This window comes from Nothoprocta perdicaria, unplaced genomic scaffold, assembly GCF_003342845.1.
Source record: "Nothoprocta perdicaria isolate Ctin4 unplaced genomic scaffold, notPer1 scaffold_29, whole genome shotgun sequence".
Classification (NCBI taxonomy): domain Eukaryota; kingdom Metazoa; phylum Chordata; class Aves; order Tinamiformes; family Tinamidae; genus Nothoprocta; species Nothoprocta perdicaria.
Window position 1 is genome coordinate 853933 of NW_020455521.1, and position 16226 is coordinate 870158.

General features: G+C 42.7%; 1 protein-coding gene across 1 annotated transcript; it reads right to left on the reverse strand.

The window, feature by feature from the left end:
- Positions 1–8252: 8252 nt before the first annotated feature.
- On the reverse strand, positions 8253–16160 carry MSMO1 (methylsterol monooxygenase 1). The gene is made up of 6 exons (XM_026041655.1): positions 16128–16160; positions 15308–15615; positions 13165–13313; positions 12173–12299; positions 10816–10970; positions 8253–9533 (listed from the first exon to the last, which is right to left on the reverse strand). The coding sequence occupies exons 2-6, from the start codon at positions 15560–15562 to the stop codon at positions 9326–9328; spliced, it is 894 nt and encodes a 297-aa protein (XP_025897440.1). The 5' UTR covers positions 15563–15615; positions 16128–16160; the 3' UTR covers positions 8253–9325.
- Positions 16161–16226: the final 66 nt, after the last annotated feature.

Consider the following 16226-nt stretch of genomic DNA (forward strand, 5'->3'; position numbering starts at 1 on the left):
GGGCTCCGCGAGCCCACGGCCACGCGTGGGGGAGCGGGGGGGGCAGGATGGGAGCTGCCCCCGCCGCTGCTCGGCATCCCCGTCACCGGCGGGCTCCAGCGGCAGCCCTGCTCCCACCTTCCTGGATCCTGATCGTGGCTTATTATCCTTGTTATCGTTAATCATTAGTATTATTTTAAAATGTATTTATTTAAAAAATAGTTTTATATTTTTATATCTTTTTAATGTATTTTTATATTTTTTATTTTTTATATTTTGTATACATTATTTTATTTTTATATTCATTATTTTATTTTTATATTCATTATTTTTATTTATCAGTTTTAATTTTATGATGTTTTAAGATATTATATTAATATTTATGTTTATAATAATACTGTTATTGTTATTGCCATTATTATTGCTATTATTACTATTATTGCTATTATTACTATTATTACTATTTTAATTCTAATCCCCATAGGGCCCTGCCCTGTGCTACCAGCCCTGCAGCAGACTCGTTCAAAGCCACGTGCAACCAAAGCAGCTGCAGGGACCAAATCATCCGCAGCTCCACAGTGCAAGTAGCTCAAGGTGAAGGGCAGAGCGTGACTCGGGTAGAGGAAGAAGGAGAGGGAAGAAGGGTAGGTGTGCAGGGAGACATGCCCCTGCCTTCAAAGGCCCTCTGGTGTATACATATACATATATATAAATAAATATTAATAAATAAAAATAAAGCCCACTCACCTGTTAATAAAGCAGAGGCCGTTCTGCACCACAGACACAGAAGAACTTCTGGAATCATCCAGTTTTCCRACACATTTGCCTAAGAGTTTAGGCTATGGCAGAGAGCTCATGAAAGGTGGCTGATCTAAGCAAAAACAGACACGCTRGAGAGAGACTGGCATACACGTTTCTTTAAAGGACACAAAGCCTTGCTTAAGAGTTTGCAGATTCTCCCGTCCTGCTGCAAAGGGAGCCCCATTCCCTACAACACGTGCCCACTCACCTCACCTTTTAACAGACAACCTTAAACACTCGCTCGAGAGACATCCCCTCCATCGCCAAATCACAGCATAACCCATCAGTTCCTTGCAACCTAATGGCTATTTTCCTAAATCAGAGGTGGTTTCATTAAAAACGAGAAGATAATGAAGATAACATCTCCTAGGAGAACACCCCCAGTATTGCTGCCATTTGACGACACCTTGAAAACCACCCCRAAACAGCCCTGAAAAATCATACATGCAACACAGTGTGTGGTTCATCCCAAGGGCCACAACAGGCATGTGCACCCAGGATTCAAGCCTCCCAAACCAGCTGGATACACCACCTCAAAGGAAGTAAAAGCACCTCCTGCTCCCGCTGCCAGAGCAGAGCTCTGTGTCACCAGCCACCCACCACACGTCCAAGTGTGCACAGACACCAGCCCATGGCATCTTTCCATCTCCTCACTGCTGGTCTTGGGCTATCTGCTCTGCTTTTTGCCCCCACAGAAGTGCCCCAAGGTCAGCTCGCCCAGGCTTGACYGTCTTACAAAGCCAGCCAGGTCCAGAATCTTCCTTGCTGCAGTTTAATTCCCAGGAATGACCTTATTTCTCATGTACAAAGTGAACAAACCTGCCGGCCTTGTGATTTTGGAGTCACAGTGCAGCCGTCTGGGAGAGCTTTCCAACTAGTTGTAAAGGACTTCACCTTGGCAGCAACTGTTATTGGCTTCTGCTCAATTTTTCTCCCAAATACAGGACCATTAAAACCAAAAATAAATTAMTTTTCATAAATTTTCTTACTAAAAACCTGGAGAAAAAGAAAAAAAGTGAATGTGTTTCAGAATAGATGCATACATACATCTTGTGTAGAAAAGGCCATTTATACATTAKCAAATAAGTCTTTCATTTTGAGTTCACACACCAATAACCTCTTTTAACAAGCAATTTAGAGGCAAAGAGTCACAGAGAGCTCTGGAGCATTCACAGACCTGAGTAGGTGGAATAAAYTGTTGACTTCCTTTATATCCATTCCCTTCTGCTCCTCATAGCTCAGCGATGAGCACACTCATCAGAAATGAAGGTCACATTTCTACCTATTATGGAAAATGGTTTTGCACTTGCCTRAATATCTGAGAAACACCCTCACCTCACTCCCAGGCCATAACCAGGCTCCTGGATACTCCAAGCTGCTAATGCTATTTTAAATGGTAATAGAGCTCAGGTGTTCCCTCCTGCCCAGACAAATCGCCTACCAGCAGATTTCAGATCCATTTTCACTCTCTTTGGTGAACGTGATAAAGATTTTCATGTAGTTCTGGCTCACAAATCACCAGCATGCATAAATATCTTTTTTAATGGTTCCCCATGCACAGATAATTTTACTTACAAGACCGTAAATGAGAACTSTATATGATTAATTTAAAGTTCAGCAAGAGCAATAGAAATGCTCTGTTAAATGTTAAAAACACTCTATGATGAGACTGTCTAAGAATAGAGACTTACATGATTAATAACAATTAATAGTGTTATTATTTGACATCCTGTCAAATAAGGATGATAAATTTTTGAAAGACTAGATAGAGCGTTACCAACCATTCAGAAAGCATAGCTATAGATTATACATGTTCTAAAAGACCAGGTCAGATAATAAAAACATTGACATCAACTAGTCAGGAAATTATGGAAAGGATATGATAATTAAAATCCATTTAAAAAAGAAAACATTTTCTTCTTTTTTGTTAGATTATTGGACAAGTAGGTGGGGATAACTGAAGATATATTATGTTTTTACAAGGCTATTTTACTGCTGATGCTGGACTCAGCCTCCGATTTTAGAGGTCTTCTGCTCTGCCCTCCCGAGGCTGCATCCCGTTCAGCAGAGAGGCYGGCGCCACCCGCCTCCTCAGGGCCTGGCACCACCATGTCTTGCACTTCTGTTGGAGACACAGCTGGAAAAACTATTGAGACATGGAAAGTCACGGCCTCACCCAGCACCTCGAGAGCAGGCTTAAATAAGGCAGGATAAAGAAAATACAAACAAATGAGTGAATTTGGGRAAAAAAAAAATCCAAACGCAAACAAGACACAGGGAAGGGAAGAAAACTCCCTTCAATCTACTTGTTCCAGCCGACCTTTTCCTCTCGATCTCCCCCAGCCGACGTCGGMCTTGCCCATGTCACTGAAGTTCAAGCCCAGCAGCTCACTGTGCAGAGTGCAGGGAGCAGAACATAGTGACACGCGTAACAAACCTGTAGAGAAGCCTTTTATAGAAAGGTGCCTAAGATTCACCCAGAAGGTGCCTGGCAATCCCAGTGTGCAGGCTGGGATCCCAAACGCGCATCGCTGCCGTTTATTACTGCACCTCACGTTGGATTACAGCAGCGATCCCTCCTCCTGCAGGGACACTGGCCTTGAAACACCACCTTTGGTGGTGACCATCTCTTCTTGAGAGATACCTTGGACGTACTGCAAAACACCTCTGCACGGGGGCAGTGCCTTGCAATACYATTTCCAGAGCATTGGAAACCGGCTGACAGGATTTTTAAAAGCGGTGACTCATTGTCAAACGGGAGCTTTGTTTTTCCTGGTCTTCCACGGGGATTGATATTTCAAAGCCTGAGGCCAGCTTATGCGGTTATTACAGAGATAAATATGAATCAAGCCTGATAAAACCTGCGGATGACGCAAAGATTGGCAGAATGGTGAATAATAAGGATGCAGCAGCTCTGGGATCTAAGTTAGTTGCCAAATCGAGTCCATTTTGCAGCACAGGAAATGGCAAATTAAACCTAAGAGCAAGTATAAAACGCACTCTTAACAAGGGAAAGAGCTTTATGCCCAGCAAATAATTTTTCTAAGAGGATCTAGGAATTTCAGTAGGTGAACAGCTGAAAACATATTTTCCAGCCCAATGCTGGGGCAAGAAGGGCAATTTTGTCTTTGAATGTTTATAGGCTTGGARGGATGGGTTGGTGCCATCAGTGTGGGGCTGCTGAACACAACTGGGAGCTGCTACACACAGTTCTCCTCTGCTCACCTGAAAGATGCTGCTGAAAATCAGACACAGGCCACAAAAGGCAATAGAGAAGCAGAGGAAACCTCTTGCGGCAGCAGAGGGCATGAAATCTTCTGATATGAAAAATATGATTGAAAAGTCATTTGATTATTGTGTTTCTTTTCTTCGTGGACACAGCCCCACTTGGAGAACAGTACTAACAAACTTGGTTAAATTCCACATAAGCCTCAAATAAATCCTTTGTGCCCTCGAGGGATATCTAAGCAGCACAGGCTTTATCAGAAACTCAAGCAGAATGTAAATCTCACGAGCCTCGCTTTCACAACATGGGCTCACAGGCACCTTTGCTTTTATATCTGTTCCCCAGAGAGCACAAATTATAATGATTATATCGCATGAGTAATAACTAGAAGCCTTGAATTCCAAAACAAGAGCTAAATCAGAATTCCAGCTGTCCAAGCGTTAAATTTTTGTGCCCGGAGGGTTTAGTCTGCCCCTTTATATTACTTAAACGTACAGAAGTCATTTGTGGTTTAACATAATAGAGCTGTATTTAGGTGGATGACTGCATAAATAACTCGACTTTAGGTTAGGATTATCCCGCTCGGGGTTTCTCAAAAAATCTTACTCCTTCTTCAAGGAATAAAACAATGAATTCAAGCCATTTAAGAAAAAAAGAAGAAGAAAATCTCCCTCCCTACCTAAAAAACATGAAACAATGTGTTTCTACTTCATTTATAGTTCTAAAAGCCTCTTGAAGAATAGAACCTAGTATTACAACCCTAAACCATCATATTAAGGCTTTAGTGCTTTGACTTGGCTCTCCAGCAGCTGATGAGACCCTGGTCTTTTGGAAATACCTTCGTGGGACTCACGGGTACATGCAAGTCTGGGATGGTCCCTGTGCAGCCCCGAGCAACAATCGAGCATCAAACGGACAGAGCCACGTGTGGGATGAACGTCTGAAGCACGGGAAGCTCCCTGTGCTTCCAGGCTGTGAGTTAGGCAAATAAAGCAAGGATGGTAGCGACAAGGCAAAGAGGGTCCAGGTGGTGTGAGAAATCTGGCCAAAGAGGCTGCTTAAACCATKGACACGAAAGCTGCAGGAAAAGCAACTCTCCAGGCTCGGGCAGCGGGTGCCTCAGCGCTATGAAGCATTAATCACAAGTCCCCAACAGCCCCACCGGGCAGCAGTGAGTCACTGTCTTCCGAGTCCTGCGTCGGATGGGTGACTCTGCGGTACAACGTGAGTACATCTAACAACTCTGAAAAGGAATAGTCGATTTTTGCAACTCTTCCAACAAAATACTAAATAAATAATAATCCTCCCCACCATCCAGAGCACAGGAAAATAAAAGCCTTAACCAGAAGGATCAAAATGCCATCTTAAAACATCATACATTACAACCAGAAGCATACAAGCCAGAAAAAAAGAACTCTTAATTCTTCTCTTCTTATTTCTTCTCATAAATACAAGCTATATATGCCATATTTCCATTAATTATATTTCATAACAATCTCTCTCAAAATACATGCTAGAAAAAAGAATAATTCACTGTGAATATCAGAAGCCATTTTTTCATAAATTACGATCTGTGCTTATAGACACCTAGATGCAATAATCTCATCTTTTCCCACAGCTGCAGTCTGTCCTCCTGTCCACTGAAACAGCTCCATTCCTTTTCCTACCCTGCCTTAGAGGGCCTTACTCCCTAAACTCTTCTCCAGTCTATTGAGTTCTCTCCATTTTTTCCAGCATCCGCAGGTATCCAGGCATCCCACTGAGCAARGTCATTGCGAGTAAGAAAGCAAGAAAAACAAGAAAACAATTTTTGAGCTCAAAATGCAGTCCATCTCTCAACAGGTATATTCATCAACTGAAAATGCAGAAACCCACCAGGTTTAAATTCTTATCTGTCACACATGGAGTTTTACAACAGCTTAAAAGTTTATGGTGGTGGAGAAACAGGATAGCGACAGCAGGAGGTGCGTGAGCTGGCCAGGAGGCTGCGAATGCAACCTGCAGGAGAGAGAGGAAAAAACACAACAAAAATACCTTGGTGGGTCCATTAAGATGACATACTCCTTCCTGCAGGATATTGTGGGAATGAGATAAAAACAAAACCCGCTATTAATTTATGAAAGAAAACATTTTTGAAGACATGAATACAAAGATACTGGCTCCATCTCTGGAAATCTCTCACTGGAAAAACATTCTGGAAGAGGCTTGCTCTGTACTTGCTGCTTTCCCTCCTGCCTCCGGCCTGACTCCGGAGCTCCCGGCTCCGGTGCGGCACGGCCATCCTTAGGCTACCCCTAGCTGTCCCTAGCCATTCCATGACAGGGAATTTGGCATCAGACATGGAACAACTACTGAATTTAATGGGAAGTTTGAAGCCTTTTTAGAACCTTATTATCTGTGCCACATCTTTAATGTATCATTTTTTCCATAACCTCTCCTTGCTCTGTGCATCACTATATGTACCATTACATGATATTGTTGAAGGGAACCCAGATAATTCAGTTGCAGATTCACTAGCAGTTAGAGTTCTCTCATACTCAYATTTACCTACTTTAGGTCATTTCCTCTAACTCATAGGCACCCTCTGGACACATCAGAGGGATCTTCAGTGATTCTTCTCACAGACAAGCAGTGTGAAGAATAAGGCAACATCTCCAGGCATGAATACTTGGCTTGCTGTTAAAAATAAACTGTACTTTCTAAATCCACCCTTATCACATAAATCATACCTATTGTAGATTCATAAGAACTAATACACTTTTAAACAGAGTTGGTATTTTAAATAGCATTATTCAGCTATTGAGGAGGGAGCGCAGTCAACGAAGCACTAACCATTCCCCAGCATTACAGCTCCTCACGTGGCAAGGGGCCRGATGCAAAGGCTTTGTGCAGAGAAATGAGCATCTAAAACCTGCCTTGCAGCCTGCTGCTATGGGGCACTGCATTGACAAGGAGATGGTCACTGCGGCAGCCCATCTGAATTTAACATTAGGGAATCCTTAACTAACAGAATTTCAAAATGTGAATGAACAGATTGGGTCCTGACAGGTAGAGGTTTTCTTTTTCTTTTTTTTTTTTTTAAATAAAAAGAATCTGCACAAGTAGCACAGCAAATAGATGATTTTCTTGCAGATGGAACTGTTTGAGTAATGTGAAAAGCTACTGTAATTTGGATACTAGGAAAAAAAAACAATATGCAATTGAGCAGTTAAATCATTAATGGGTACTTAAAYAGTCACCTTTGATGTAAAGATAGCACCTTCCACTTCAAGAAAAATAGCCATGATTCTAAGCTATAGCTGTGTGACAAACTTGCTGTATCTTACAATGCAAATTGTTACCACTTCTGTTACCTACTTTTCCACCCTAGGAAGAAGCTGACCAGAAGACAAGCCTGAAGGGAAAGAGAGCAGATGATAATTGAGCAAAACCAAACAAACCAAAAGCCTAAAACAACCCCCAAACAAGCACCCTCTGCCCCCCAGTTATCATTAAAACCACTGTCTCTTCTCTGCCTTGCCAATAGGGGCAGGCCGGAGGGTTTTCATCCTAGCTCCCCTCCGCTCTGGCAATGAAAGCGGCTGTCCCTGCAGCTTTTGAGGCTTCTCCCCCACTTCAGCCCTCTCCCCAGYGTGTCTGGGGGTGCTGGCGCAGGCACGGCCTGTGCTTCAGGGAGTACCAGAGGGCTGGCAGGCTCGGGCTGGGGGCACATCTGTGCTCAGGAAATGCTACCTACCCGTCCGAGAGAGCACCGAGCAACACAGGGATGKCGTAGCCAAGTGCTTTCAATTTCTTTTTGATGGAACGGCAAGAGGGAGGGCAAGAAAGCAAATCTCACTTGACTGTACTCAGCAAGGGTAGGGATTAAAGGTAGAAGGCACCAGCAAACACCCGCAGAAGAGGAGCCTTGACCCTCTACCACATCTCCAATCGGTCCGCTTGGGCTCTAACAAACACAGCAGCTACCTGTATTTAATCCACAATTTCATGGGAGCATCGATTCGCTTTTTGGAGGATCACACCAGACTGCACGGGAAGCAGCATCAGGATTTGCGTGGTCTCGGCGAAGGAAAAGCTGCAAACATCTCTCAAGGATTTTAAGACACGTAAAGCGGTATTTGAAGTCCAAGGAGCAGCAGACAAATTAAAATGCAAGATGGAAGATCTTTATCTAAGTTCTTTCACTGTTACTTTTGTGCAGCACAGACAACTATTTAGCAAGTAGATTCGACAACATCACAATTCTGTTTCTCAGTAGTACAAACCAGAATCTTAACACCTAAAGGTCCTTGACCTGTAAAAGCTTTAGCCTAACTTGAAAGTGTGCTTGGCTCAAGAGCTASAGCTACCCAGTGTAGCAGTTAAGTCCTTCAAAACACAAAATCAAATAATTCACAAGATGTTCTCAAAGCTTCTATTTTTTACTGTCTCTATAAAACCATTTAATCTGTAAACTTTTTAGAAAGCCACTTAAAAATAATCCTTCTTCATTAACAGTTATACATCATATTCTACCATTTTTGTCACTTTGTATTAAAAACATATGAAAGGTCTAATACACCTCAAACCAAAACCACATTTATTCCATCAGTCACAAGTGCAAATATAGCAACAAGTCAGTTCAGCATATTACAACACACAGAAAGGAATGTAATGTAAATGCTAATTACACTGACAGAGCAACTTCAGAGAGCAGCAAAAATGGTTTCTTCAAATAAAAATTTCTATCCTTTCTATCTGTAATCTAAAATAATGTAATAAATCAAGATCAGGAATGTCTCTGCTAACTAACATTCAGCCAGCTCTTCTGCTATTAACAGTTCGCATTATTCAGTGCGCAAACGGCCTGCCCAAGCTCCTTATTAACAGATGTTTTGGTTTTAAGCAAATTTTATCCATTATGTAAATAACATAGTGCTGACAGCAGCTCATATGTTCTGCTGTTTTCATATTACAAATTTAAGTAGTATTTTTTAAAAAATTACATCCAATTTTGGTGTACATTTAGAACTGCAACCTAGATCCAAAGTGGGCAATAATAAAGATAACATTGAATAAAATTTCCACACACAAGTGGACCCAAGTGACCTAAAATTTTCTTCATCATCTTTAAGTCTTTAGTTAACATACATATGCAGCACTTACGTATAAAATAGAAAGCATTCCCATTAGGAAGATACTGCAGTGTAATTAGCAGTTTTTCCCTACCACTTAGTAGCCAAGGAACACGATTTATGCTTAATACCCGACCATCATTTTGCTTTAAAGGAAAGCAAAGTAGAATGCCAGTATTAGCATCAGTAGGTTTGCACTGGAAGCTCAGTTAGCCTTCTTTTTCTTTAGGAGCTGCTGCTTCTTCTCTTTTTCTTTGTAGGCAATGAATTGAGAGTCTGTACCGAAGAGCCTGTCCCACCACGTGAAGGTTGAAGCGTAGTTGCCGATGAAGTTCATGTGATGGAAATCGTGGAAGCGAGCCCCCGCGTAGAAAGGCACCAGGTGAAGGGGGTTCAGAGGAACATCATAGCCACTACACGGGAAGAAAAAAGGAAATGGTAACTTTGTTTGCTTGTTTTCCCCAAAACGGGTATCTGTAGAGGRAGTGTAACTGAACAGAAACATCCTTCTACATTGTAAGGTCCAGAATTGCCTTACACTGGTTTGAGGGAAGAGTTACAGTGTGCAGTTTCACAAAAAGAGATACAACAGARGGTCAATGCTTCTGCAAGAATAAAGGAAAAACAGAACCTCTCCCTTACCTACCCAAAGGCTCCTGTAAACTGCCCCACTCTGGCCTCGGCACAGTCTAATCTCTTCAGTTTAATAAGCCACCCCCTCCCCAAAGCCTTGTTAGAACAGGGCACCTCCAGGACAACAGAGAGTGACTTGCAGCTGGTTTTGCAGATCCAGCTGGCTCACCTTATCTCTGCTGCTCCCCAGACTGCACCTCAACTACAACTCGAGAGCCTGTTAGAGCCTCCCTTTAGGAAAGCAGATGATTAATTCAGGGACTGAGAGGAAAAGTCATGCTGTGCCAATTTCTATTCCTAACTGTTTCCATATTACTTTTAAGGTGTAAATGCTTAAAATTTATAATTGAAAACATAATATTACAGTAATATGAAACCCAGAMCCATTGCTTTAAAGGGTTTTCAACTCTGTTGCTTAGTAGTCCTGAAAAGCATCCTGCCACCACCACCTAGTGGTGACAGTGCAAGGTAATTTGTTATAAACACCTCACAGGGCCAGAAAACTTGAATTATAAGTGCCCAAGCAGATTCATACTTTTCATCCATTGCTTAAAGATACACTACAGCATATACTTCTTTACTACTAGCTAAGTCCTCTGGTATTTGTGCTGTCATACTGGAACCCAATCTGAAAGAAGTTACACTCTGGCCACAAGGACACGTAGCCTCTCCAGCCAATTCTGACTTTTTTAAGCAGTCAGTTGTCGCATATCCTAGCATGCATAAGATGACTCATATACTGGAGATCAAACACAAAGCAGCAAAACAACCATCACAATGATATATGTAGCCTTCAGGGCCCTCTGCAAGACTCTACACTCTTCCCATCAGCAAGATTTGCTAGTAAGATCACTTCAAAACAGAAGACAGTATTTACTGTTCAGCCTGTGCCATATGTTAGAGGTACTGCAGAGAAAGCTGAGAAGAGGACAACTTCTTTACAACATGCATAAAAGCACCTCAACATGAAAGAGGCAGAAAGCTCCAGAGCTAGAAGAACCAATTAATTTTAAAACAGACTTGGGAATAAAATAAAATGCTCGTTATTTTTAAGCAGTTTACCTGTGCACATCAATGGTTTCCATCAAGCGACATATCACCCATGCCCACAGAAGAACCACATGGTTACAGAAAACAACAATCCCAATAAAAAAGCCAGCTCCAAGGATAAGCGTTTCCAGCGGATGGGCATACTCGGCTTGCATTCCAAAAGGAGACTACAGAAAAACAAAACAGGAAAAGTTTGAAAACGGTCACTATTTCTTTCTACACCTCAGATCAGATCCACCGTTTTGTGAGGCCTTCCTCCTGTCCTGCCTCCACACTGCAGAGGACACACAGAAATTCCTTCCTTGTGGACAGAGGAAACGGTCTCCCTGAGCTCAGTGAACACAACTGTTCAGCTCCTCATTGGAAGGACAGAATCAGCACCCCAAGGTCAGGAGGGCCTGGAAGYCCCAATTAGCAAGAACTGCAAAACRYCACTTCAGAGAGGGATTTCAGTTTACCATCATCTCAGAGTCTAAGAGTTATTTCAAGAACATCAAAGTGTTGGGTAGGCTCCTGTCTGTTTTGCTATGCTTCTAGGTTTGGAAGGAGAAAAAAAAATGGAAGGAAGTTCAAATATTCTCAGAGCAATAATTACAAATTTTAAGATATAAAACAAAGGACTCAAGAACCCTCAAAAAGCACTCTTCATCTTTAACACTCTGTAAGTCCTTGCAGTTCAAAATATTATTGTGAGACTGAAATAAAGCATCTTCTTTCCTTTAGATATATACATTAAAAAGATATTCCTACATGTGGTTTCAAAAAGCACTCCATCGGAAGCTTTAAAAAGCAGAACATTTGRAGAAAAATAAAAATTAAACTTTAAGGCCAATACAGAAGAATRTAAGTTAATCTAAAAATAAAAAAGTACACTTTGGCTTAAGGAAAGTTTAAACATTTTATTATTAGGAAAGGTTTTTAGTAAAGTAGCTGCTAGTTTTCAGGTAACTCCCATGTGAACTGCTACCCGTTCTCACAAGGAACCCGCCCAGAAGCTGTTCCCAYTCCTGCCGGAGGGGCTGCAGAGGTCTGCAGGAAAGCAGCCACTGCAGCCTGCGCAAGGACACAGGTCAATACCCTGCTCGCTGCTACCTGCAGCCTGCCCCACAGGCCGCAGCCTGCAGCCCACTTGGGACACAGATTAGTTACGAGCTAAGCCAAGGTAGGGCAGAAACAGAGCAGCACCCGACTGCTGTGATCCAGAAACCTGCTGTCAGAGGGTGCTTATCCCACCTCTCGGACACAGGCGCTGCTGAGGCCGGCTTTCCAGAACAGGGCCACCTCCAGGAGCGCACATATCACCCAAATACTCCCTTCAAATAAGCTGAATGCATGCATTAACAACATGAAAGAATGAAGGAATACATACTACAAACTCATGGTGAACCTTGTGGATATACTTGTATATCCTCTTGTGATGCAACAACCTATGCAGGAAATAGTGCCAGGCATCCTCGATGACGGCGCATCCGAAACACTGGGCCAGCAGAACGTACCTTCAAAAACAAAAGAACAGGGGGAGAACTGTTAGTTACAGAAAACATTGGCTTATCTTGGAAGAGAAAACAGTTTATACGCTAATAAGGATGCAATATATCTGGGAAATGTTACATACTGCTACTGGCTCAATAACAGTGCATTGGCACTACCTATTAACATACTAAAGTATTAATTATYAAGTACATTAGCCTTTACACCTATCAGCTCATCAGTCCATGTGCTGAAGCAAGCTAGCATGTGGCTAACAGGTTACCATCCATACATTTAGTACTACACACAGTATAGGTAATGAACGTCTTGAGTCAGTGTAAAACCTAGATATACAAAGAATTGTACCTGAACTACACAGAAAATATGTTATGAGAAAGACCACCTGCTGTTGTAAAGAACAACTTCAGGAAAAAAAAAAAAAAAAGAAAGAAAAAAAAAAGGAAAAACATAAGGCACTTCTAGGTAGATTTGGTTTTGTGTAAAAGTATCTTCATTTAGAGAGAAGCAGGTGGTGCAGTCTCTCCCTTGGGGAATACGCGCTGTTGCGAAGAAGGAAAGCAACAGGGTGGAGAAAAGAAACAGTATCTAATCCAAGCCATTATGAATTCTGCTTTGCTTCCAGCAACTGCCTTCTAATATCCCCTCTTCTTTAAGAATCTRGGATCATCTTATTAAAAATATTAATAAAAAACCCCATTCTAGCAAGCTCTAATTGGCTCTTGTAGCAGTCAGATATCAACCAACACAAAATTAATAGAGTTTACAAATCATCAATGTCTAGTTACAGTACATTAGAGTTAATGATATTATTTGTTAAACATTTTCCCTCMAGCGGCATACAGTTCAGAAGAAGAAGAAATATCTACCTACCATCTAGGCATTTCTTCCCACTCATAAGGAATGTTAAAATATTCTGTGAAGTAATAGGTACCACAAATCAGAGGCAGCTGAATGAAAAAGTGATTGAAGAGGAGTGTTTTGAAACATTTCCACTGCTTTTCCCATGTTTCTGGTTTATCCTAGAAAGAAACAGACAATTCTGTTATGTGATTTTACAGCATCAATTTCAAATGCTTAAGAAACAAAACAAAACCCCCCMAAAAAACAAAAAACAMAGTAAAATCCACCCATCCCCAAACCCCACATCTTTCTGGGTACTTTAAGATGCATTTTAGAGACTTCAGCAACTTTCGCACACTGCTACTCTGCTGWAGAAAATTCTGGTGCTTGATAAAGTCTCTCAACACCTGATGAAACAGCCCAACAAAACATCTATTGGAAAAGTTTTATCACTAATAAGTTTCAAAGTGTTTCACAAATAATATTGTGAACACCTCCTTTCCTGCTCAAGCTATAATTTATACGTAAATCCTTAAACTTTTTAAGGTAGTTTTTAAGAGGTGGGGAAAAGCACATATTTGAGAGGAAAGCAGATTATATCTACTTTGAAATWCTCAGAGACTCTGCTTGATCCTGTGGTATTATCCTAAATATGTTTAAAACTACCCAAGTGAAAAATCAGCCTCTTAAGCTGCTTCTGAAATATCTACCTAAATTTCTTTCAGAAGTTACTTAGGAAGAAGTCATTTAGAATTTAGTTTTTCATTCACATAAGGCCTGCAAAGGCATCCAGGCCACAGAACAGACTGACATATCTCAGGCTATGGTTCCCTTTCCTTGCTTGAGAACTTTTCTTCTGTGCTGTTTTTCTCAAGTCCTTTTATCTTGGAAAATAAGCAGCAGCTCCTCCCACAGCACCAACCAACTCAGGCAGCAGAAGCTGCAAGATGAGATGAAATTCAGGTTCTATCACAAATTCCAGAACCTCTCATTTTTTAAGACAGCTTTTCACAAACCTTGAAGCAGGGATTTCTCGATAAAGTTATTCTTTACCAGTCACCTCAAACAAATCTTGTTGTTTCACTATTTGCAATTAACAGCAGCATTTCAGACTTGACAGCTTAACATTAACCTAATTTAGCTTTATTTTTTTCAGGGACACCTATTACCAGTTACCATAGCAACATAAGAAAGCAGCATTGTTTCATCTCAAATTCATATTATAAGCAAGGATAAGGAAACAAAGGGAAAACAACCTGGCTATTTGGGATGCACATTTGCCACTTACCTCTGTTTAAAACCCAGCGGGCAGCCCATCTGAAACCTCTTCCATGATTAAAACACTTTGACATCACTTCAACAGGGCGTTCACAAATAAACTTTAAGTGACCCTTGCTATTAACTCTCAATACCATGTAATTTCACCAGGTGAAATAATTATTTTGCAATACTAACTCCCAGCTCTACTGCAAACAACTCTACTGCACCTTYGAGATATCTTCCTCATCTACCCATAAACTTYACAGGCTGGTTGAGGTTGGAAGGGACCTCTGGAGACCATCTACTCCAACCCCCTGCTCCAGTAGGGACACCTAGAGCACAGGGCGGCATCCAGGCGGGTTTGGGAGATCTCCAGAGAAGGAGACTCCACAGCCTCCCTGGGCAGCCTGTTCCAGGGCTCTGTCACCCTCACAGCAAAGAAGTTCCTCCTCTAATTGAGATGGAACTGCCTGTGCTTCAACTTATACTCACTGCCCGTTACCCACTGGCCACCAYCRAGAAGAGTTTGGTCCTATTCTCTTTACATCCTCCCCTCAGGTATTTATTTATACATGGTGGTAAGATCCCCGCTCAAATCTTACTTTCTCCAGGCTACAATTACCTAGAGAACGTTTTACTTTGCTGGTACAGAGACCAGCAAACACCCTGCTTTCTCTCTAAATCATTTCACAGAGGATAGAATTCTCCTGGTCAGGAAAAGGGCCTTTTCTCCCTCAAATTCACATCCATTCCCCTCTTCCCACATGCTGCAATTTTATCACTTCCAAGAGGTCTATGGTGATAAGAGAGGCACGTGTGTTCAGCTATACCAAAAGTTAACACACCAGAGTTATCTGGGCCTGGCATGGTAAAAGGAAACTGAGGCAGTGCATGGTTCAAGGCTTTATCTTACCTGTTGAATTTTGTACTTTTGCATGTACGGTATAAACTGGAAGACAAATCCAGGCACGCAGAGCAGGAAGTACGAAGCTTCATGGACTAGGAGCGATCCCCAGGTGGCGATCTGGAACTTGGTGTAGTTGTCCAGCATGTAGTTCCAGGCATTTTTAAACGGCTGCTGCAGTGGGTTATCAGGCAAGAAAGAGTCTATGTACTCCACTGCCAGGTAAGCAGAGCTCAAGATGTTCACGCTGTCGTTCGCTGCCATCGTTCAAACATCAAACATCACAGGCACCGTTTTTCTGGGGGTGTCTAAATCACCTGCAAGTTTGGAGGAAAGAAAACTGATTAAGAAGCAGTATCTCCTGAAAAACAAAGAAAAACAAACAAGAACAACAACAACAAAAGTTYTTATCTGGTTTGGGACCGGAGAAATATCGATACTCTTTCTAGAGAACAGCATAAAAGACCCAATTTTAAGCCGGGCTCGAGGACACCSAGGTCTCAAGCTCTGAAGCAGGGCCCAGGCAGTAAAGGCAGGCTCCCGTTTTCCCGTAACCAGCTTTACCCGAGTGTCGGTTATGCAAGCGCTGCACTGCGCAGGGAGGGCGGACAGGAGGGCTCGGGAGCGGCTGGGAAGCCCCACAGCGCTCCCTGCCACCCGCCTTCCTGCCCAGCCAGGTTCTCGCCACGGCGGCGGGCCCGGGCCCGGGCCGCTCCCGGCCTGCRCGGCCTCCGGGCTGCGCCTCCCGCCCCGGACACGGCCGCAACGCGCCGGAGCCCCCAGAGGGGATCCCCCCAAARGGCCCCTCACCCCGGTCCCGGTCCCTCACCTCGGCCCCGGCCTGGTCCCTGGTCCCCGCTCCCGGTCCCGGCGGCGCCCGGCGCGGCACTAACAACCCCCGGCCAAGGCGGCCGCTCAAGAGCGCCCC